The sequence below is a fragment of the Capricornis sumatraensis genome, chromosome 15 (genome assembly GCF_032405125.1).
Source record: "Capricornis sumatraensis isolate serow.1 chromosome 15, serow.2, whole genome shotgun sequence".
NCBI lineage: Eukaryota > Metazoa > Chordata > Mammalia > Artiodactyla > Bovidae > Capricornis > Capricornis sumatraensis.
The window spans coordinates 29,065,463-29,089,578 of NC_091083.1; the positions used below are offsets into that span (position 1 = coordinate 29,065,463).

Here is a 24,116-nt window from a genome sequence, read left to right on the forward strand (position 1 = left end):
ATAATCCTTCGTTGTAGGGGCTGTCTTGTTCAGCAGTATCCTGACTCTACCCACAAGATGCCAGTAGCAACCTCCCTGCCCAGTGTGACAATCAAAAATGCCTACAAACATTGCCAAGTATTACATTAAGGGGTAAAAATGCCTCTGGCTGAAAGTTGCTGGTGTAGAGAGAACACATATAAAAATGCTATTTTGTGGCTATCCTTATTTCAGGAGTTCTGTATGTATTTGTGTGTGTGTGTGCATGTATGAGTTTGTCAGATCACATTTCTCTTTATTTGGAACATAAGATCACTGCATATATAGAAAATGGTATGACTAAGAAATGGAAAATTTTGATGAATCAATGGAATATTAATTTATATTTAAATGTCATTAAGGCTCAAAAAGAACATCTGGCCAAATTATCTGCAGATTTTGTTGCTAAGCATAGTTTTGCTACTTATATAGTTAAATGTCTTATGTTTGAGATCTCTCATTAAAGGATGCATTTTGAAAAGAAAATATGTGTGTGTGTGTATGTGTATGAATCTGGGGGGACCAAGAGAAGAGAGAGAGAAAAAGTAGGGGATGGAGAGGAGTGGGGACATGGAACAAATGGAGATGAAAGAAATGATGAAAAACAATTAACAATCTATGATGCTGTGGAACAGTGTTTTACTTTATCATGAAGCTGTTTATTATGGAGCACTTTCACAGTTCTGATAGAACTGAATTATTCTTTTCTAGCAAGTAGTGAGAAATCAAATACCAGAAGATTTAATCATTATAAAAAAAGGTTGATTGTGATTGCATTTTAGAGCCTTATCTCAAGAAGTCAAAGCTATAATTGGGCTGATGCAGAGCTTATCCCATTAAAGGAATATTAGTAGCTTACAATATATATATTTTAAATGCTCTGTTTTCTCTTTTTTAGTGATTTTTTTGTTTGGTTTTTGGCTACATTGCATGGTTTGCAGAATCTTAGTGCTCTGATCAGGGAGTGAACCCAGGCACTCTGCAGTGGAAGCTCGGAGCCCTAAAACTGGATCCCCAAGGAATTCTCTAAAATGCTCTTTTCTGCTTTAACTTTATTGATTCAACTAGAGTTGAATTTGAAATTATTATAAATGAAATTTCCTAGAATAATAAGTGACATATAGACATTATATAAGATGGTAACATATTTAAAGAAGAGTTTTTAACATTATTAATATCTAGACCTGATGCTGGGAAACACTGAAGACAGGAGAAAGGGTGACAGAGGATAAAGTGTGGATGACATCACATCCATGATTCAAAGGACATGTGTTTGAGCAAACTCCGAGAGATAGCGAAGGACAGGGAAGTCTGACCTGCTGCAGTCCATGGGGTCGCAAAGAATCGGACACAACTTAGTGACTGAACACCACCACGACCTAGAATCTTATCAAAAGAGACCTTAAAAAATAACAACGACCACATGATAGAAAAGAATGTTGAGGCTTTACCGTGCAAAGTACTGTAGCACAAACTGATGCATGACTACTTCCTCCTGTGCTATCAATAAACATGTAATACATGTGAGCTGCAGGGGCAAGAAAGGAGCAGATGGCAGCTGTGTATCGTGCTGATTACAGAAAAATGACAATGAATGATGTGAATGTTAAGAGATGAGTCCAAGGCTCATGAAAAGAAAGACGAATATTATTATTTTTCTGGATGAGGCAAACTTTTGAGAAAGCTGTTTCAGGCACTGACTTAATAATTAGTTTTGTGAGAAGGCTCTCATAATAAAGCCCTATGAAAGTTATTTAGAAATCTGTCTTTCCACTTTTTTGAGAAAGAGGCAAATAACAATTGGAGCATTCTTTAAGGGAACAATGTTTTAGTAAATATCTTGGGAAAGCTCCTTTTTGAATAATTAGACTTGTAGAAGTAAAAAGGATTTTGTTGTTTAGTTGTTAAGTCGTGTCTAACTCTTTTGAGACCCTATGGACTGGAGCCCACCAGACTCCTCTGTCCATTGGATTTCCCAGGCAAGAATAATGGAGTGGGTTGCCATTCCCTTCTCCAAGGGATATTCCTGACTCAGGGATGGAACCAGTGTCTCCTGCATTGCAGGCGGATTCTTTACCACTGAGTCATCTGAAAAGTCCCAAAAAGGATTTTAGAGATCACGTAATCCGACTTATTTTTACTTTTACACATGAGGATATTGAAACCCAAGAAAGTGGTGACAATCACTTGTGTTAGCTGTGGCTACAGTGAACTTGTAGTTTAGATAACAGGCACAGACAAAAAGACCCTGAGTCCTCAAGTAAATGCTAACTTCCGTCCATTATTCACTGATTCCAAACTTGGCTGGGTATCATGATCACTTGAAAAGACTGATAATACCTTCCCACTGCTACTGCTAAGTCACTTCAGTCGTGTCCGACTCTGTTCAACCCCATAGACAGCAGCCCACCAAGCTTCCCTGTCCCTGGGATTCTCCAGGCAAGAACACTGGAGTGGGTTGCCATTTCCTTCTCCAATGCATGAAAGTGAAAAGTGAAAGTGAAGTCGCTCAGTGGTGTCTGACTCTTAGCAACCCCATGGGCTGCAGCCTACCACGCTCCTCTGCCCATGGGATTTTGCAGGCAAGAGTACTGGAGTTGGGTGACATTGCCTTCTCCAGGCCCTCTCCAAACCCTGTGCAGGAGATAAATCTATATCAAAAACAAAATCCTCACAATTCAGAATCAGATGGTACTTAAACACAAACTTGGGAAAACGTAAACAGAATTTGATAATGTTGAAGCATATAATTCCTTTTATAAGATTTTAAGAATAAGAACTGAAAGTTGTAAATGCTTGGCAACTTTAGTTTTAGTGGTTCACAAAACCTGGCTGCTGGCTATGCTGGGTACCTGAAGCTTTCCAATATTGTGGATGACCCTCCTGGGAGGGGTAGGACGACTAGCAGGTCATGAAGGCAGGGAGATTTCAGGTACTGAGCACTAGGCTGTATCCTGGTTCTCTATCACTTTATCGTGAGTTATTCTTTGTTTTCTCACCTTTAAAACAGGGACTATCATGAGAGCAGCTGCCTCTTGTTGTAATTGGTCTCTTTATGTAAACATTCTATTTCCTCAAACAGTTCTACTGGTCTTTCAAGTGTAAGGACCATAATTCATAACTTCCCATATTCACTACCATTTGAAAGTGCCTTGCTTATTTCAGGAAGTATGGAATAGCTGGGCTTTCCAACTTCTCTGATAGGATTTCAACCAAAGAATAAGCTATCTATAGTTGTTCCACTCTTGGCTGTGAATGAACAAACTGAAATAATTAACCAGTAATGGAGGCTGAAGAATGAAAATCTAGAACTTCTTGTAAAAACCAGCTGGGTGCTTTTCTTGCTCCCTGGCTTAAAATTGTACAGTGAGACCCTCTCTAAACACATACAGCAGAAGAACTCAGGAGCAAAGCATTTTTTTTTTCCTTCACCAGCATGCCTAGGAAGACTTCCTGTGGGTCTCCCCCTCTCTGAAGCTCGTGGCTGGCAGGTCTTGTCATTTGGTGTTTTCTGACTTACTTTGTTATCTTTTATTTCTGTTGTTGTGTTTAGTCCCTAAGTTGTGTCCAACTCCTTGCGACCCCATGGACTGCAGCATGTCAGGCTCTTCTGTCCTTCATTATCTCCTAGAGTTTGCTCGGATTCATGTCCATTGAGTCGGTGTTGCTATCTAACCATTTCACCCTCTGCTACTGCCTTCTACTTTTGCCTTCAATCTTTTTCAGCATCAGGGTCTTTTCCAGAGAGCTGGCTCTTTGCATCAGGTGGCCAAAGTAATGGAGCTTCTCCATCAGTCCTTCCAATGAATATTCAGGGTTGATTTCCTTTAGGATTGACTGGGTTTATCTCCTTGCAGTCCAAGGAGCTCTCAAAAGTCTTCTCAGAACCACGACTTGAAAGCATCAATTCTTCTGTGCTTAGCCTTCTTTATGGTCCAACTTTCATATTCGTACATGACTACTGGAAAAACCATAGCTTTGATTATATGGACCTTTGTCAGCAAAGTGATGTCTCTGCTTTTTAATACACTGTCTAGGTTTGTCAAAGTTTTCCATCCAAGAAGAAGGTGACTTTTAATTTCATCGCTGCAGTAACCATCCACAGTGATTTTGGAGCCCAAGAAAATAAAATTTGTCACTTCTTCCACTTTTCCCCTTCTATGTGCCATGAAGTGATGGGACCAGATGCCATGACCTTCATTTTTTTAATGTTGAGTTTTTAAGCCAGTTTTTTCACTCTTCTTTCACCATCATCAAGAGGCTCTTTAGTTCCTCTGCACTTTCTGCCATTTGAGTAGTTATCATCTGTATATCTGAGGTTGTTGCTACTTCTCCTGGCAATCTTGATTCCAGCTTGTGATTCATCAAGCCTGGCATTTCACATGATGCACTCTGCATATAAGTTAAAAAAGCAGGGTGACAATATTGTCTTATATGTCAGTACTGCCTTTCATGGTGAGGGTTAAGATGTCAGGTCAGGGGCTGCCTCAGAAACTGCCAGTGAGAGGCACAACATACAGAAGTAGGATTGGAAAAGCTAGAGGAGACAGCATAAACATTTGGACACAAATTTGAAGGAGGAAGACTTTGCATCATAGGAAAGGATGTAAGTGCATCTCTAATGAAGAGCACTATCAGTGGAAAACTGGGGTTATGAATTTTGGGAAATAAAATCATCATTAGCTTTTCTGACATGACAAATGTGGGATTCAGCTTCTTTGTATTGCATTTTCTTCTTACTGTACTCTATTATATTATTAATTATATTTAAAAATTTTCTCTTGGTTATTTTGATTTTTTCTATCCATAAATTTTAAGTAGTATTTTCTATTGTTTTCTTTTTTACCCTCTTCATCCTATTGCAACATTTTTAGATAATTCAAGATGATCACATTTTCAGTCTGTCACAGCAGTAAAAACAAGCAAACAAAAAAACAGAACATACTTTGTCCATTAATGGCTTCTAAGAGTTGAAATGTGAATATACGAATCTATGCCATTTTTAGAATGTTCCAATTTCAAGGACCAATGGATTTTCTCTCCCTTTTTTAGATCAGTTGTGCAAAATCATGTTCTCTTTAGTTTGGGCACATATGCATGGAAACTTTTCACGTATTTTCTTTCCATGCAGTTGCCAATGCTCTCCTTTTCATGTTAAAGAAACAAAAAGGAGTCCTATGCTTTCTTGCTTCTAAAATCATCCAACTTCTTAATCAATCATTGTTTGTTAAAGAAAATTTACATTGCTTTTGTTACAATGTTGAAGACATTCTTCTTGGAGTCCCATTCAGTTCAGTTCAGTTCAGTCACTCAGTCATGTCCGACTCTGCGACCCCATGAATCGCAGCACGCCAGCCCTCCCTGTCTATCACCAACTCCCGGAGTTCACTCAGATTCACGTTCATCGAGTCAGTGATGCCATCCAGCCATATCATCCTCTGTCGTCCCCTTCTCCTCCTGCCCACAATCCCTCCCAGCATCGAAGTATTTTCCAATGAGTCAACTCTTCGCATGAGGTGGCCAAAGTACTGGAGTTTCAGCTTTAGCATCATTCCTTCCAAAGAAATCCCAGGGCTGATCTCCTTCAGAATGGACTGGCTGGATCTCCTTGTAGTCCAAGGGACTCTCAAGAGTCTTCTCCAACACCACAGTTCAAACGCATCAATTCTTTGGCACTCAGCCTTCTTCACAGTCCAACTCTCACATCCATACATGACTACTGGAAAAACCATAGCCTTGACTAGACGGACCTTAGTCAGCAAAGTAATGTCTCTGCTTTTGAATATGCTATCTAGGTTGGTCATAACTTTTCTTCCAAGGAGTAAGAATTTGTACCAATTGCTTTAGGCCTTCTACAGAATAACTATCATGGAAATATTTTCAAATTATTGAAATTTTGGATTCAACTATGTGTTGGATGCTAGTCCTCTTATTTCAAGAATTCTTTTCTTCCCACCCCTTAATGCCCAATTTCAAATACTTTTTCAGAAAGAATTTGTGTAAGATAAAATTTCCAAGCCTTCCCATGTCTGAAAGTGTCTTTGTCTTCATGCATGATTGATAGTCTGAATACAGAATTATAGGTTCAAAGTCATTTTGCTCTCAGAATTTTAAAGATATGGTTATATTTTTTTAGCATTCATTGTTGCTGGTGAAAAACTTGATGTTAACCTGATTTATTATATCTTTGTAAGTAATCGTTTTTTTCTCTTCATGGAAACTTTTAAGATCTTCTCTCTTTTTCCTTGGGGTTCTGAATATTCATGATGATGTGTTTAGATGTGATTCTTTTTATTCATCAACCTCACCACTTAGTTGGCCCTTCTAGACTTTTCCACTCAGTAATTTTCTTTTATAATGGCTTAAAATTACTTTTTGCTATCCATTTTCTCTTTCTGGAACTTCTATAGTTATGTATTCATCTTTCTTTTACTTTCACTTTCATTCATCTTTCTGGATTGATCCCTGTATTTCTTTACTTTTCTCTCATCTTCCATCTCTTTTTAACTTTACAGTCTAGAAGATTTTTTTTTTAACCTTTTGGAAAAATTAGTTTTCATTTGGCAGTCTCTTACTTTCCATGAACTCTTTCTTGCTCTGATTGTTTCTTTTTTCATAATTGTATGTTTATTTTCTTAACTCTCTTTGAGAATATTAATTAAAATATCTATTGATTATATTCTGTTCTGTGAACTATTGCTATTTGTTATAGGTTCGGTTATTTTGCTTGTTCATACCAGTTCTTCTCCTTTATACTACCAATTCATCTCAAATATGACCCTTGTCAGTCATAGTTTTATGACCAAGGGACTAGGTTAACATACATAGGTAGATGGCATGGATTCCTGTGGCAGGTGTATAGGCCAGGTTCCTCAGTATACCTCCCCTTGATTGTCAGTCTTTCAACATTTACTTTTGGATATCTGAGAAGGAAGCGCACAGTCTCTGGATCACTGCAGATCTTTACTCTGGGAGAACTAATAACCATTTAGAAGTTTTAGTTCTTTCTAGGCATTTCTTTCAAGCTCTTTATAGAACAGATCTTTGTTTTTAGCTTGAGAATAAGTGCCATCACCGCACACAAGGAGAGGATATGCCAACTTGAAATCCTTCATCACCTTGATATCTGCTTCATTTTCTACTTTCACTCTTGAAACCTATTGACTTTGAGCTTAAAATCTTTCTGGAAATTCTACTTAAAGAGCAGTTTCCGCCTCTGTTCCAGCCTTCTCCTGAGCATGTCCTGGGCTTGGTTGCCACCACTCCAGCTGATCATCAGTAGGATCCCAGAGAATTATGTCAAATCTTTGGTCTACTACTTCTCATTCCATCTTGTATTTATTTACTGCCATTACAGTTGGATGTGGAGGGATGAGGTAGAGAAACATGCTCAATTCACCAACTTGAATAAGAACTCAAACTTAGGTCTTCTGATTGGTTTTATTACCTTTATACCTAAAGATATGGACATCATATTCAGTTCTTTTGCTTATTTGGTTTGTGTCTTAGATATACTATTTCACCTCTTTGTGTCCCAAATTTCTCAACCATTATTTAGGGAGAATGATAGTGACCATATATAGTTGTAATAAAAATTAGGAGAATAGTATCAGTCATATAACAAGTTCAATGAGGATGTTTTGAGTGTGTATAGATAATATATAATACACAATAAGCACCCAATAAATAATAACTAAAAACACATGATTCAAAGCATTCAAGTAAGTCCTATAAGTAAGTCCTATATTTAGTTCATAGTTGGGCATCTAACCACCAAAGTACTTTATTTAAATTCCAATGGGAATATTTTAAATGTACTTTATAGGCTTACTTAGTTATTATTTCTAAATCAAAAGAATTGGCACATGCTATCTTTCTCTGAAAAATTACTATCAATGGCTGGCTTGTACCTTTTGTATAACATTATAAAATATTTTTATAAAACAGTAGGATCTTGAAAAAAGTCATTCAGAATAAAAAACTGCACATTATTAGATGGACAATTTGACTTGAAGAGCTATATGAGTAAGAACTAAGAGAAAAAAGAAATTTAATGACTTAAAAAATTGCTAACAAAAAAGAACATTTTCACTTAGATAGTGTAGCCACGCACTAACATAAATGACTTGTTTAATGAAGGCACCAGGAAACTCAAGGTATAACATTGTTATTATATATTTTAAGGTAGATTAGTGTTCACATTTATTTTCTCTGACAGAATACACTTTGTTCTTAATTTTTCCTCCCTAGCAATTAAAAAAATTGTCTTTGGACATATTATATAACTTTTCTGAACCCTATTTTCCTCATCTATCAATGAGTAAAAATATTTGTTCTTTTATAGAATTGTTATTTGAATAATGGGTCAATACAGGTGATCTCTTTGTACTGGTTTTCTTGACAAGGGAGTTTCTACCCCATTTAGAAACGGCCATATTCAAAGAGGTCATATAAAGAAGACTGGATGTGTTTGAAAAATAAACTGTCCTCTTGTCATTTAAAATTGAAACAATGTATCTCAAAATTATTCCAGTAAAGGAAAACTGTAAAATAAGACATTAGTCAGCTACTTTTGGGAAAGCAGCAAACTCAAAATACATTTTTCAGGAGGACAATCATCTATTATCAAACTCTTAAACCCTAGCACTTTTAAGATGTGTGCTGGACTTAACTTTGAAAAAGGATCATCTTCAAGAGCCCCGAAATACAAAGACTGTATACTTGTGGGTGAAGAAACGACATTCTGATTGACCTTACTTCATTTTATATTTATTGGTTCTTTTTCTTTTTTTAAAACAAAACTTATTTTCTCCACAAAAAATATACAGATCTTCTCAAGGAAGGTGTGACCTGATTACCAAAAAGCCTTCCAAGAACAAGAAGCCAGACAGATGGAAGACATTTGTCACTATGTAAAGTTTTGGCAGGCTTCTCTGGACATGTCAGCTGCAAAGTAGTGTGGGGGAGGAGAACATTTTCTTGCTTTGAGACAGACTGTCGTCAAGTTCTTTAAGATACTCTAGAGGCGATCAGACTGTGTTCTCGATTCTCTTCTACTTCTTGTAATGATGGGTTTGAGCTAAATGATTAGAGATCATTGGGTGGGCATTTCTGAGGACAAGAAGCCCCAAATGAGGAAGTTACCCAAAGATGATTGAAAGATGAATCTAAAGTCTTCTACAGTTATATGGAAACAGAAAGGAAATTGTTCTTTGTCCCCTTTAAAAGTCTCTGTTCCTTGATCCTACCCCATTAACAATGAACCTGTGACATGTGCTCTTCCTTTCATGTACTATTTATAAAGAAGTCATTTTAGTTAAATGATTTCTATATTTCTCATTATTTTGCTTTTTATTTATACAATTCTGTTTTAAAAATCTCTTCCTGATGCTATGTATACAACCAGTCTATTTCTCTACTGCTGCCTAGTACTCTATTGCTGCAAGGTGACAGTGAAGTCGCTCAGTCGTGCCCGACTCTTTGGGACCCCATGGGCTGTAGTCTAACAGACTCCTCTCTCCATGGGATTTTCCAGGCAATAGTCCTGGAGTGGATTGCCATTTCCTTCTCCAGGGGATCTTCCCAACCCAGGGATCGAACCTGGGTCTCCCACATTGTAGACAGACGCTTTACCGTCTGAGCCACCAGGGAACTGGTATATTGCTGCATAGTATGTAGAAATTGTCTAGTTCCAGGGATGGACAGATTGTCTTCGGTTCCTTGCCATTACAGTGACATTGTGGTAAGCTTATATGCCCCATTAGGGACCTGTGTGAGAATTTCCTTGAGAGATAAACTGAAGTGCAGGATTTCTGGGTCACAAGGAGGGGTAAATGTAATTTTACAAAATATTGCAAGATTGCTCACTAGACAAGCTGCATCAGTCTACATATCCAATAGCAAGGCATAAGGGCTCCTATAGCCTCATATTCCTGCCAATATTTGGCATTATACAGCTTTCTAAGTTTTTGTTAGTTTAATGAATGTAAAGTGACATCTTACTATTGTTTTAGTTTGCATTTCTCTGATTACTGATTAGCTTAAGTATCATTTCATGTACTTGTAAACTTGTTGGGCTTGCTCTTTATTGAACTGCTTGCTTATAGCCTTTGCCTGTTTCCTACTGTGATTTCTATATTTTTGTTGTATTTCAAGAGGTTCTAGATATTATTTCCTTGTCAACTTTAGACAGTTCAATATAGCCCAATCTGTTATCTTTCAGGTAACTTTGACCATAATATTTCCCCTTGAGTGGAATTTTTTAACATTTTTGATGTTATTTACTTAATCAAAATTTTACCTTACAGTTTATAGTTCTTGGTTTTATTTATGAGATCTTTCAATGCCTTGCCTCAAAATTATTTTCTTATAATCAACTAATACTTTAAAGTTTTACCTTTTACAATTGGATCTTTAACACTGGGAGTTCACCTTTGCACATGGTATTTGCTAGGGATCCACTTATTTTTATCTATTTAGTGATCCAGGTTTCTACTCCTATCAGCCTTTATCACACATACAAGTGTCTTATGTGCATATGTATGTCTCTGAGTTCTCTATTTTGTTTTTGCACTGCTTCCCCTGTGTGTTGTCTGTCCCTAGTCAGTACTATTATGTTTTATTTCCATGGTTGGGTAGTACGTCTCAATATTTGCTTTGGCAAAGCCTAAAGCCTCCTTCTTTCCCCTTTTCACAGCTTCTATTTTTCTACTTAAAGAAAGCTGTCAAGTTTCTAAAAAAAAAAAAAAATCGATATAGAATTTTGATTGGTTCTGCATAAAATTTATAGCTCCATTTGATGGGAATTGACATTTTTAATACAGTAACTTATTCCCTGAGAGCATGTGATGTATTTCCATTATTCAGATCATCTATTTTGTCCTTCATTAGAGTTTCAAATTTTCTCCATAAAAGTTTTGTGTATTCTTGATTAAGTTAACTACTAACATAATGGGTTCTGTCCTATTTTAAATGGAATATTTTTAGTTATAACTTTTTGCTGGAAATTGTTCGTGTATATACAGATTTTTGAACACTGATCTGGTATCTACCAACTTTACTGAACTTTCTTATTGTTCTCATATTTGTCTGTTGATTTTACTGCTAACTAAAGGATCATATTATCTACAAACAATGACAGTTTACTCTTTTCTCTTCAGATCTTTACATCTCATTTTTTGCCTAGAATTCTTGAATTGCTTGTGACTTTCAGTAACTATGTTAAACAGCATCAGTGATTACAAACATTTTTGATTTCAAGAGAACATCTTAAAAGAAAAAGTTTTTCCTTCAAAGTATAGAGTTGATAGAAGCAAATTTTACTAAGTTAAGCATTTCCTTCAACTTCTAGTATATCACTAAAAAAATATAGGGTGTCAGAACTTTTAACTGTCATCTTTCAGGTAACTTTTAGAAAATAATTAATGTTGTTGTTTAGTCACTCAGTTGTGTCCGACTCTTTGTGGCCCCATGGACTGCAGCACACCAGGCTTCCTTGTCCTTCACCATCTCCTGGAGTTTGCTCAAACTTATGTCCACTGAGTTGGTGATGCCATCCAATTATCTCACTCTCTGTCATCCCCTTCTCCTGCCTTCATTCTTTCCCAGCATCAGGGTCTTTTCCAATGAGTCGGCTTTTCGCATCAGATGGCCAAAGTACTGAACTTCAGCTTCAGCATCAGTCCGTCCAGTGAATATTCTAGGTTGATCTTCTTTAGGATTGACTGGTTTGATCTCCTTGCAATCCAAGGGATGCAAGACTCTTCTCCAACACCACAGTTTGAAAGTATCAGTTCTTTAGCACTTCTTTAAGATCCAACTCTCACATCCACATGTGACTACTGGAAAAACCATAGTTTTGACTAGATGGACCTTTGTTGGCAAAAAAATGTCTCTGCTTTTCAATATGTTGGCTACATTTGTCATAGCTTTTCTTCCAAGGAGCAAGCGTCTTTTAATTTCATGGCTGCAGTCACCATCTGCAGTGATTTTGGAGCCCCCCAAAGTCTGTCAGTGTTTCCATGTTTTCCCATCTATTTGCCATGAAGTGATGGGACCAGATGCCATGATCTTTGTGTTTTGAATGTTGAGTTTTAAGCCAGCTTTTCTACTCTCCTCTTTTACCTTCATCAAGAGGCTCATTAGTTCCTCTTCGCTTTCAGCCATAAAAGTGGTTTCATCTGCATATCTAAGGTTATTGATATTTCTCCCACCAATCTTGATTCCAGCTTGTATTTCATCCAGGCTGGCATTTTGCATGATGTTCTCTGCATATAAGTTAAATAAGCAGGGTGATAATGTACAGCTTTGATGTATTCCTTTCCCAATTCTGAACCAGTCCATTGTTCCATGTCCAGTTCTAACTGTTGCTTCTTGACTTGCATACTGGTTTCTCAGGAGGCAAGTAAGGTGGTCTGGTATTTCCATCTCTTAAAGAATTTTCCTCAGTTTGTTGTGATCCACACAAAGTCTTTAAGGTAGTTTTTTTTTTTTTTTTTAATTCTTTTGTATCCATTCTGCATTTATTTGCATATTTCCTGTCTGCATATTTTCTCTTTAATTCTTGAGTCTTCATTTATTTTCTCAAAGAAATTTAGTTTTTTATAACTAAAATTTTTCACTATTTTGAAATATTTTTAGACTTTCAGAAGATTAGCAAAGATAATAAAGTTTCCATTACCTTACCTAGGTGAATACGCTTCACCAAACTTCCTATAACATTAACATCTTCCATGAAATGATCAAAATTAAGAAACTCATATTAGTACAACACTATTACCTAAGTTACAGATTCTATTCTGATTTCCTCAGTTTTTCCACTAATGTTCTATTTCTCTTCCAGGATCCAAATAGGTTATCATATCTTATAAACTGAATTATGTTTCCCCAAAATTCACACATGGAAATCCTAACCCTCAGCACCTCAGAATGTGACTGTATTTTGAGACAAGATCTTAAAAGAGTTAATTAGCTTGTTAGGATGGGCCCTAATCCAAGATGTTTGTGTCTTCATAAGAAGAAATTAGGACACAAGAACACACAAAGATCGTATGAAGACACAGAGAGATGACAGCCATCTACAAATCAAGGAGACAGGCCTCAAAAGAAACCAACTGACACCTTGCTCCTGGACTTCTAGACTCCAGAATTATAAAAAATAAATTTCTGTTGTTTAAGCCATCCAGTCTGGGTACTTTGTTATGGCAGCCCTTGCAAACTAATATATCACTTGCTTTTCATATTTCCTTAGTCTTCTCCAATCTGTGAGTTTCTCAGTCATTTCTTGCCTTTAAACCATATTCTCTTACATTATCAACTACCAATTGACACTTTTGAAGTATGCTGGTAAACTATTTTGTTGAATATCCCTTAATTTGAACTTGTCTAATGGTTTCTCTTAAGACTGAGGTTAGGGGCACTTGGGAAGAAAACTACAGAGGGAAAATGCCCTTCTCACTGCATTATACCACAGAGTACATAGTATCAATATGTCTTTTTACTGGTGATGTTAACCTTGGTCACTTAGATAGTGTGGTTTCTCAGGTTTGTCCATTCTAAAGTTACTATTTTTTGTTTTCCATACTTTATTCTAAATGAATCACTAAGTTAAGCTCACACTGAAGGGGAGGTGAATTCCCTTGTTTAATGGATTCAGAATTGCAGTTCTGCAAGATGAAAAGAGTTCTGGAGATTGTTTGCAGAACAATATGACATACTTAATACTTCTAAACTGTGGGCTTCCCTGGTGGCTCAGAATCTATGGCAAATGAATCTTTACTGGTAAAGAATCTGTCTACAGTGGGAAGCCTGGGTTTGATTCCTGGTTTGGGAAGATCCTCTGGAGGAGGGAACAGTTACCCCACCAGTATTCTTGCCTGGAGAATTCCATGAACAGAGGAGCCTAGTAGGCTGCAGTCCATGGGGTCACAAAGGATTGGACATGACTGAGTGACTGACAGTTTCACTACTAAACTACATTTAAACATGGTTACGACGGTATGTTTTATTATATTTATTTCACCACAATTAAAAAAATTAAAAAGCAAAAATAAAAACAAAAACAAAAAACAAGTAGTGCTTCTTTAGTTCATGCTTTTCTCCTTGCATTCCATCACAGTCAGCTGGAAAAAGCCAGATAGTACTCTCTGCATTTTACTTATAACATTCCTTGGCCATATCCACAAGTTCATTTGCTCACAGGTAACAGCTTTGCCAAACTTCCAACTATTATACAACAAAGGTTGCTTTTTTCCCCCTGTCTCCAGTATCACTTCTACATTGTCCTTTAAGACTCACCATGTTCTCGCTTTTATTAACCATTTCTTTTAAGGCCTTTCCAGCTTCCGCCTCTGCCTGGACCCAAAGCCAGTGCCATAAGTTTTAGGTTTTTGTCTAACCTTGTTCTGATCATCTATTGTTTGGAGAAAACCACTGAGGGCAGCTGGTCTACCAGCATCTGGTTTTTATCAACTCTTTAATTTTGACTGAACTTCTGCCCTGATTCCCCTTCAATGTTGACTAATGGGATGTTACTGTCAATTTCTGTAGTGATGAAAAAGGAAAAATATTGCCCAAGGTGACATGGTGAAGAAACAAAAGCAGAATTTCAAAACTTTCTGTCAACCTATCCAGTTTTTCTTTCCATTCATTAGCCCATAGCAGTCCATGATGGTTTTCTGTTTGCTCGGGTTTTCACTCTCTCTCTCCCTTTTTGGTCATGGTTTTTAAGCTACTATTTGCATCTCTCTAGCATCTGCCATTTTCCAGGGTTAATTTTTGGGGTGGGCTGATTTAGGGGCTGAGGGAAAATATTAAAAAGACACAGACAATGGAAATTTTGCCATGGGAAAAACAATCATTAAAAACCAAATATTATAATAGAGAGTACTAATGGTATGAAAAAGGTAAGCATAGCATACCATGCAGAGAATAGAGAAGTAGTTTCTAAATGAGACTTGTAGTTTATGAAAGGTTTTAGAAAAGAGCCAGAGAGAGGCTATAATAAGGAGAGCACAGCTTAGGCAAAAGGACTTCAGGTATAAAGGTATCTATAACAGAATGATTTTCTGAGATAACATGAATTATTTAGGACCTCTCAGACTAATTCTGAATTGTCTAGAACAAAGAATGTATGTCAGTGAGTGAATGGAGAAGTCAGAAACAAGAGGGGCCTGGATATAATGTTATACCAAGGAACTTGGATTTCATTCTTCAGGAGAGTGGGAAATACTGATTTTAAGCAGGTAACTGTGAGGATCATATTTACATATTTTAAAGATTAAATAGCAGCATTTGATGCTTAAGCTTTAGGGCCCCCTGCTTGCATGGGGAACTTTCTAAGGTCCTGGATCAAGCACTAACAATGAATTTTGTGGTCAGCAGTTTTTTTTTTGTTTTTTGTTTTGGTAAAATTTGCAAAAGGAATATATTACTAAATGGTCTCTTTCTACTATAATTTTCCCTCCATTACATTTTCCCTGGGCTGTGGGCATTTTTGGAAATTGGTTAAGCAGAAGTTCTGAATTATTTAACAATACATACTAAATTAGTTTGTCATCACGTCTAAGTTATCACTAGCCATCCTGGTACAGAAAAGCCTTCTAGTAATGAAATTACTACCCATTCAGCAGTAGTCACACAAACACGTAAGGCCAAAGGGTCATATTATGATAAAAATAAATATTAATGATTTTGTACTTGTTTCTTAAAGAAGGACGCTAAACCTTTCTTAAAGAAGGGCCAACAAATCGACACCTTCATTGGAGCAATGCCAGGCAGGACCAAATAAGTAAACTATAACAGAAATTTTTTAGCTCCATGAGAGATGAAGAAGGTCTGAACGAGGCAGGATTAGCAGAAATGGAGGGGAAGGGTCAAGGTACCTGAAGGGAGTAGAATTTAAGGAACTTGACAAATTGTTTTGATTTGGGGGATGAATTTCATAACAAACAAGTTATCTACCAGGTAACTGTAAGGACGAAAGCCCATACACAGATAGAGAACGTTAGGCAAATTCCAAACCTGGTTGGCGGATGAATCTTGTTTCGGCCTTGAGGCCTTTTAGAAGTAAAAGAAACAAGGATAGAAAAAAGCTAGTCTGCAGGTCAACTAAGCACCCAAAGATTTGGGGAACGTTATCTGCTATATTTTCCATTCTCTGGAGACCACTTACCAGTCTCTTTTTGGCCCTCGTCTTCCAGTCTTGAACCCACCAAACATCAGCAACTTCCGGCCCTCAGCGCTTCCCAGTGGTGTCGGCTCACCGGATGTGGTAGCAGCACATCCGCCTCAGAAGAGAGTGCTCAGGAGAGCGGCGCAGGCTTAGTGTGGGTCTTCCCAGGCCCAAGCCCTGTCAGTGCGCATGCGTGAGGCTTTTAGTTTTTGAGCGTCTGGTTTGCACTTGGCTGCACGGTTTTCGCCACTCGGAGAACTTTCTCTTCCAACTTAGTCTCGCAGACTTCCACTTCCCCTGCAGAAAGTGCCGGTGCCTTCCCCAGGGCTTTGTAGCTCCCCAGGCGCCAAGGCCCAGGTACTAATGAAGATGAGTCAGCATTGATTTCCCAGCTGGTAAGCGCATGGCTCATTACCTTTGGTGGTTTTGCGTTGAGCCCTGGGAGCATTGTGAACTTGGTTTGAGGTCTGTGGTGACTTTTTGGTTGTCGTGTAGGAATGTGGAATTAAAAAAAAGAAAAGGCGGAAAACTCTAGCCCTTAAGATACCAGTTTCTTAAACCAGATTTCTCAGGGAAGGGACCAGAGGTAACTGCATCCTTCTGGAATCCCTAATTAGCCCTTGTTCCTAAGCCAGCTCTGGAGGGTTTTGAGATCTTCACTATTTTGTGACTAAAGTGTAGCGGTTAGTGGAAGAAAACTTGTGGAATAGAAATATATATTTTTATTGGTTTGCTACTTACATTCCTAAGCTGTTCAAGAATATCAAAATGTAGCGGACACAGTTCAGTGGGAAATTTTATGTCATAGAAGAAGATGACTGGTAACTTTGTGTGGATACAAAACGGCCCATAATTGTACCTTAAACCAGCGAATTAGAAATCTTACTTCAGTGAGGCCTATCCTGACCACCCTTTGAAAAAATCTTAACCTTCTCTGTACTCCCGTCCATCCCCCTTACCTACTTGAAGGTAGTTTTTTCCCCTCCATCTCACTTTTTAGTTTGTATTACTAAGTGTAATTTACTTGTTTATTATGTGTGTGCTCAGTTATGTCCGACTCTTTGCCACCCCATGTACTGCAGCCCATCCGGCTCCTCTATTCATGAAATTTTCCGAGGAAGAATACTTATTTATTATGGCCATGGTTTATTATTTGTCTGACTAGAGTTAAACTTCGTGAAGGCAGGTACTTTTTTTTTTTCAGCTTAGTAATGTCAGAGGCCAAGAATAATTTTGGCTCATAGTAGATGCTTGATAAGTAATTTATTAAATGAATGAAAAGCTGAATATATTATTTTCAAAAGACGTAAGTAGAGTCTGGAGTGGGCTTGCCTGATTGGCATGAATATGTGGAACACAATTTTATGTGAAGTCCTGATTGGTGAAGACAGCAAGTCAACCAGTGTTTATAGAATGCCTGTTGTACCCCAAGTGTTAACTTTCCACATTCCCCAGAATTTAGCATCCATTCTCTATGAAATATTCCAATAGCTTTAAAGACGTTTTAAACCTTTGGGGTTTCTTGGGAGAGACCGTGGCTTCTCTTATCTTGATATGTATATATACCAGACAATAAATATGTGTTGAAAGAGCAAATAGTTTTAAGACGTTAGAAGAAGAGAAAGTCTACCCACTCCAGTATTCTGGCCTGGAGAATTCCATGGACTGTACAGTCCATGGGTCTCAAAGAGTCGGACACAACTGAGTGACTCACTTTTACTACTTGGAAATTTAGCTCTTTATTGCATGAATAGTATTTGTTTTATGGGATTATAGTCCACAGCGGTAGTATTTTGCAAACTGGAGCTATTTCTCTTAAGTTTTTTATGATAAATTTTTGCATTTTCCTTTGAGTGATCCTCTGAAAACTGAACTTACACATATCCTGGGTTGTCTGGATAACTAAATACCGATATCAGGTTTTGCTGTGCCTCTGTTTTTAAGTATGGTAGTACTAGGTAGTGTAGTATATACTTTGTCACAGGTTAATATGAAAAGAATGGAAACAGCCTTAAAAAGTAAATGATTTCTTCACTCTCGATGAAGCCCAAAAGACATTAACCAACTCTGTCAGAAAATTTCACAGTAGTTTAAAAGGAGAAAACACATGAGAAAAATGAGTCGTAACATGTGGTATTAGGCTTCCTGAATTAGCTGTTGTACCATATTCCTTTTCTGAGAGGTGATTTAGTTTGGCACAATGTAATCACTGATGTTTTTAAATTAATATTTTAAATGTAAAAATTTTTGGCTGTATAGCTTTTACATTTGTTTTGTTATTTTATGTGTGTGTGTTTTGTAGCTAGAAGAACTATAATACAAGGAATTTGAGGAAAGAGATGCTTTTTTTCTGATCCTATCTTCCCCTCTTAACTTATTCCCTCCTGCTCCCTTCCCCCAAACTTCCCATTCCTGGCCCTGCACTGGGGAGTAGGAGTAGAAAGAAATGAGATAAGGGCTTTAAAAAAATCTAATTTTGACAAAAGAGGTATTGGGAGCAAGTATTATTTCAGAGTCAACTTTGCTACCATGTCCAGAGTAATCCTGTCTGGAGGTCAGCCAATCAACAAATACTTATTGAACAGCTACTGTGTGCCAGGCATTATACAGAGAGCTGAAACAGAGAACAGTACAGAGCCCGCCTTTGGTGCTTACACAAAACTAATAACTTGCTGTTTCTGTTCTATTGTCTCTACCTACACTGGCACACTTTAGATGAGTATGAGTGGGCAATTTGGAGAATTTCAGTGCATTTTTGTGCTGATTTGTCTGATTTTTAGGTTAGAACACAGAATTAGAAATTGTAAAGACTCAGAGTAATTTGTTCTTCTTGTCTTTCTCTGTTTTAAGGGGTGTCATGAAAGTAGACATAAATCTTCAGAAGGTGGACATTGACCAGTGTTCAAGTGACGGCTGGTTTTCAGGAACTCACAAATGTCACCTTAATAATTCAGAGGTAAGAAAATGGAGATTCAGTTCTCAAATCAGAAGCTAAGAAACATATTACTTCTGAGTAGATTGTATTTGTGTGTGTAAGTGAACAAGAAGTATCTTACTGCGGAAAAAAATCTGTTATGCAGGCCTGACTGTTGCCAAATGAACTGAAAGAGGAGTAGACAATGAAATTTGTACAGAATAACTATTCATTTGGGGACTAAGAGAAGGCTGAAACTAAAATTATGTCTGAAGCTTGGCTTTAGTCAAAGTCACACTATTGTTCAAAATGAGCTGGAAATTAAAATAGCCATGAAGTGAGAAACCATCCCAATAGGGGTCAACCAAATTATGCTCATTTTATGGAATATGATGGTTTTTGAAACATTGATGCTATTTGTTCAGACACCCTGCCATCTGTCAGAAAAGCAATAGAGAAAGTATAGCCAGGAGATACTGAGAAGAAGGAGAAAACTGTTCGCAGGAAACTGGAAAGGAGATGTGTGTATTTGGTGTGTTTTTTGCAATGTTCAATTCCTGTCCATACTTAATTCATGGAACTCCAGTTGGCAAGGACAGGCAGAGAAATCATACGTCTGGAAATAAGACTGTCACTTGTCTTTAAAAAAACATTTTTTTAAAAAAATTGAATGAAAGAGTCTTTAAATTCTGTAGTGCATCACAATGGTCAAATTTAACACAGATGATTTCATATAATCCCATAATAACCCTTTTATCCTCTACCCCCATATTGCCTCTTCCCTCATTCCCTCTCCTCACTGATAATCACTAGTTTGTTCTCTGAATCTGTGAGTTTGCTTCTTCTTTTTTTTTTTTTTTACTATAATCGCTAGTTTGTTGCATTTTTTAGATTCTACATTTAAATAATATAGAGTATTTGTCTTTCTCTGACTTACTACACTTAGCATAATGCCCTCCAAGTCCATCCATGTTGCTGCAGATGGCAACGGTTCATTCTTTTTATGGCTGAGTAGTATTCCATTGTGTGCTTGGGTGTGCTCAGTCACTTCAGTCATATCCTACTCTTTGCAACCCTGTGGACTATAACCCACCAGGCTCCTCTGTCCATGGGATTCTCCAGGCAGGAATACTGGAGTGGGTTGCTGTGCCCTCCTCCAGGGGATTCTTTACTGCTTGAGCCATCGAGGAAGCCTGTATATACATGTATATAATATATGCCACGCCTTCTTTGTCCATTCATTTGTGGATGGACACTTAGGTTGTTTCCATATCTTGGCTATTGTAAATAATGCTGCTATGAGTATTTGGGTGCTTGTGTCCTTTTTAGTTAGTATCAACTGATATTCTGTAATTTCAGAGGTGACATGTGATAACATCATTTTATTTTTAGTAATCTTATTTCTCAAGTCCCCAAATACTCTAAAACAAATGTACACTAAAACTCCTGACCTTAAATACTTCAGCTGTCTCTATTTTGAGTCCATGAATTTATGAGGAAAGTCAGCATGATTTATTGAAAATAGGGGATATTCCTATAAATGTAGTAATCTACATCTTCAATTTGAATTTTTGCTACATTTCCCTGTAGCCCACCATGACCCAAATAATCTTTCCCAGTTCCATCCCTACATCCCCCCTACATTCCACACACACCTTCATCTGCCCTCTGTTCTTCCCACCGCAATATCCCTCAACCCTCTCACCCCCTAATCTCCCTAGGAACCCGCATAGTCCCTTATATCTCTCTGAGCCCATCACATAGTCCCACCATGTTCCCACGGCCCCCACTTCCTCAGTAACCCACACACCCTGACTCCCACGTCTCGATATACTTCCACATAGCCCACCCTCCACCCCGCCCTCATTGCCTTCGTTGTTCCCTTCTTCCCAATTGGGACCTTATTATGTAAATGAAGTATTTCTGTCTTGTCAGGTCACAGAGATCAGGATACTCTTTTCACCTCCGCTCACTATTTTTCTTATGGATTTGAACTTTTCTGAGTTCCCACTTCCCTTTGGATGGTTCTGGCGTTTCTAAACATATGAATTTCGGTCAGTGATTCAGTAAATGTCTTTAGCCTGACTATTGTCTCCATGCCAGCGGCATAGAGCTTCATAGCTTTGTCTTTTAGCCAGGGTGGAATTTTTCTCTGCATGAGTGTCAGATTGTGGATATTGATCTGTGTGTGCTCATTTCTGTATAGCCTCGTTTCAATGGTGTTCCTGGGGGGTTCAATCAGCAGTCTGTCCAGAAACAAGGAGATATTTGCTTATCAGTCTGTTACAGTTGTTGCTTTGCCTCCAATAATCTTGATGTAGTTTTCTTTTTCCTTATAGCACATCTGTTTATTTGACTAGGTGGTCTTATTGGATGGCTTTTTAGAAGATTGATTTATTTTCATTACATCAGGCTTATCAATTTTCTGTGGGTTGTGTCTTTTTAAAGCTGTCAAATAAACTAAATTATTTCAAGATAAAATATTATCCTCTGTTCTGGTAAACAGAGATTAGGGTGAAATGTGTAACTTTTGGCTTTATATATGGCAGCATTGTATTTATTCAATTCCTATAGGAAAAAAATGAAAAACTCACCCTCTAAGACAACCAACAGTTCAGTGAATCTCATTTGACAATGTTGTACGAAGGTTCAGTGATCAAAAAATAACATCAACAAACACTAAATCTACAAAGTGCCTGTTTGACTTAAACTCTGGATCCCTTGAGCCCCTCACTTGCCGAGGTCCTAGTGTTGGGAGTAGGAGATCTTGGTGTCCTAGGTTTGCAGCCTCTGGTGCATAGTCTGATGGACACAGGGCTGGACTGGAACTCTTTTCTGTGGGGCTTCTGTCAGGTTCTGGAGTTGGTGCTGGTCACTGTAGGCACTGCTGCTGGTCTACACCACATTCTCGGACTCAGGAGTAACGGTAGCCTTTCAGGTCCTTCTCTGTAGTGATGTGAATTGGAGACTAGGAACTGGCTTCTGACGTTTTTATTGCTTGGTAAAACTAAAACAAAGCTCGTGTTCAGGGTGTTTTTCATCTGCACTGGCTCTCTTTCGTTCCTTGTCACAAATCTTTTGTTACAGACCCCAAGGAGCATTGTGTTAACTGACTTGTTTTGGGACGTACTTGACATGATTGGTGTTTGTAAGAGGTATGGGTCCGTCTGGGCTGCCCAGATGACTCAGTGGTAAAGAACTTGCCTGCCAGTGCAGGAGACGTAAGAGATGTGGGTTTGATTCCTGGGTCGGGAGGATCCCCTGCAGAAGGAAATGGTAACCCATTCCAGTATTTTTGCCTGGGAAATCCCATGGACAGAGGAGCCTGGTGGGCTACAGTCATGGGGTCACAAAGAGTTGGACAGGATTTTAATGACTAAACAACAAAACAGGGGCCTGTCTATGAAAATCCACATCATTAGAAACAGAGACTTGCATCATGTTTACTGTGGGTTTTATTTTTAACCAATGTTTAACATTCTTCTCTCGTAAATACCACAGGGAGTAACAAATTTCTAAGTTGTAATGGAGGCGAGCTTTTCACTTAAAAAAATGATTTTTTTTTTTCCCAGTGTGTTGCCTTTTCAGCCTCTGAGGTATCTTAAACTAAATACAGAGTCTGATATTGGAAACAAATAAGTAGTAAGTAACCAGTGACAGAAGCTTCAAGAGCATTTTAGAAAGGCATGGGATGGTTTGTGAGGAAAATGATTTCTCAACAAGTTTGGGTTGTTACTGAGTTTAGGAGGCCAATAAGTGCTTTTTGAAGGGCATAATAAAATGAGATCTCAGTTGACACTGAGTTGAACCAGATTCCAGGATTATTTTGGCCATTTTTATAACTGATCCAGATCACTGCTACCTGGACTCGATCATGTTTCCCATGGCCATTTAAATAATTCTTGACCTATTTCATATCATTGTTTCATTTGGGTACACAGAATCCTCTCCTACAGAATAGTTTATTAAAAACATTCACATAAATTGCTATTTTTGTTTTAAAGATTTTTTTTTGCTTGTTTCCTTTAGAGGATTATTTGAAGTATGGAACAGTGACCTTGAAACTTTTTGGTTATATTCTATTAGTAAAAATGCTTTAAGCATTCACAGATAGTATTTGTATGTTTTTTAATCTGTAAAGTATATGCATCTTCTGTAATATATTTTGTATGTTATAAGAAAACTTAATTGGGTTGAGATAAAACTGAAACATTGTTTTAATGTAGATTATATTTTATAATAATAAATATTGTTGTTAGTTACAGTTGTGTCTGACTCTTTGTGACCCCATGGACTGTAGCCCACCAGGCTCCTCTGTCCATGGGGATTCTCTGGGCAAGAAGACTGGAGTGGGTTGCCATTTCCTTCTCCAAATATATCTGGTTACAATTTTTGAAAAATTTTCAGTGATAGTGTTGTGATTTATTATGCTTCACCATTTAAAATTTTAAAAAGTCTTAGTTTAATACTTAGCAGTGCAATGATTCAGAGGTCTCTAAGTTCAGTTTATTTTTATACTTAGTTTTAATGTCTGTCATAGTTGTAAATATGCCTCAGAAGGATATGTCAGTCCACATTGAAGAAGTAAATTGTTGACTGTATTTGCTAAATAACAGTGTTCATTTTTCAGTTTCCAATTTTGCAAAGTTTTTTTTTTTTTTTCCTGAAATATAGCTAGCAGTTTTTCATTTTACCTGATGTCAATTGGTCCCTGAAAACTAATTGGAAATCTGGGCATTTTAATATTTTAAAAGAATAGGTTAAGGATCCACTCAGACTTTCATGGGGAATATTTTCAAATAGATTAGGAAATTTTATTTCCAAGTTTAAACTGTATGGCTTTGTGAGTATTTATAGATTTTGACAACAAAGACCACGTAACACTGAAAACATTTCCAAATCCATTTTCAAAATGCTCACTTCAAAAGGCTTTCTCACGGATTATTAAAATGTCACATTTACTTTGAAGGAAGAGCTTATATATTTAAAAAATACCTGCTGCATAACACACTA

At 37.5% G+C, this 24,116-nt stretch overlaps 1 protein-coding gene across 1 annotated transcript in view; it reads left to right on the forward strand.

Moving 5' to 3' along the window:
* GPR158 (G protein-coupled receptor 158) overlaps positions 1-24,116 on the forward strand; it is a 301,443-nt gene that overhangs the window by 13,135 nt on the left and 264,192 nt on the right. Inside the window, exon 2 of the mRNA XM_068987841.1 lies at positions 19,040-19,145. Within this exon, the coding sequence (XP_068843942.1) occupies positions 19,040-19,145 (106 nt within the window). The remainder of the gene's footprint in view (positions 1-19,039; positions 19,146-24,116) is intronic.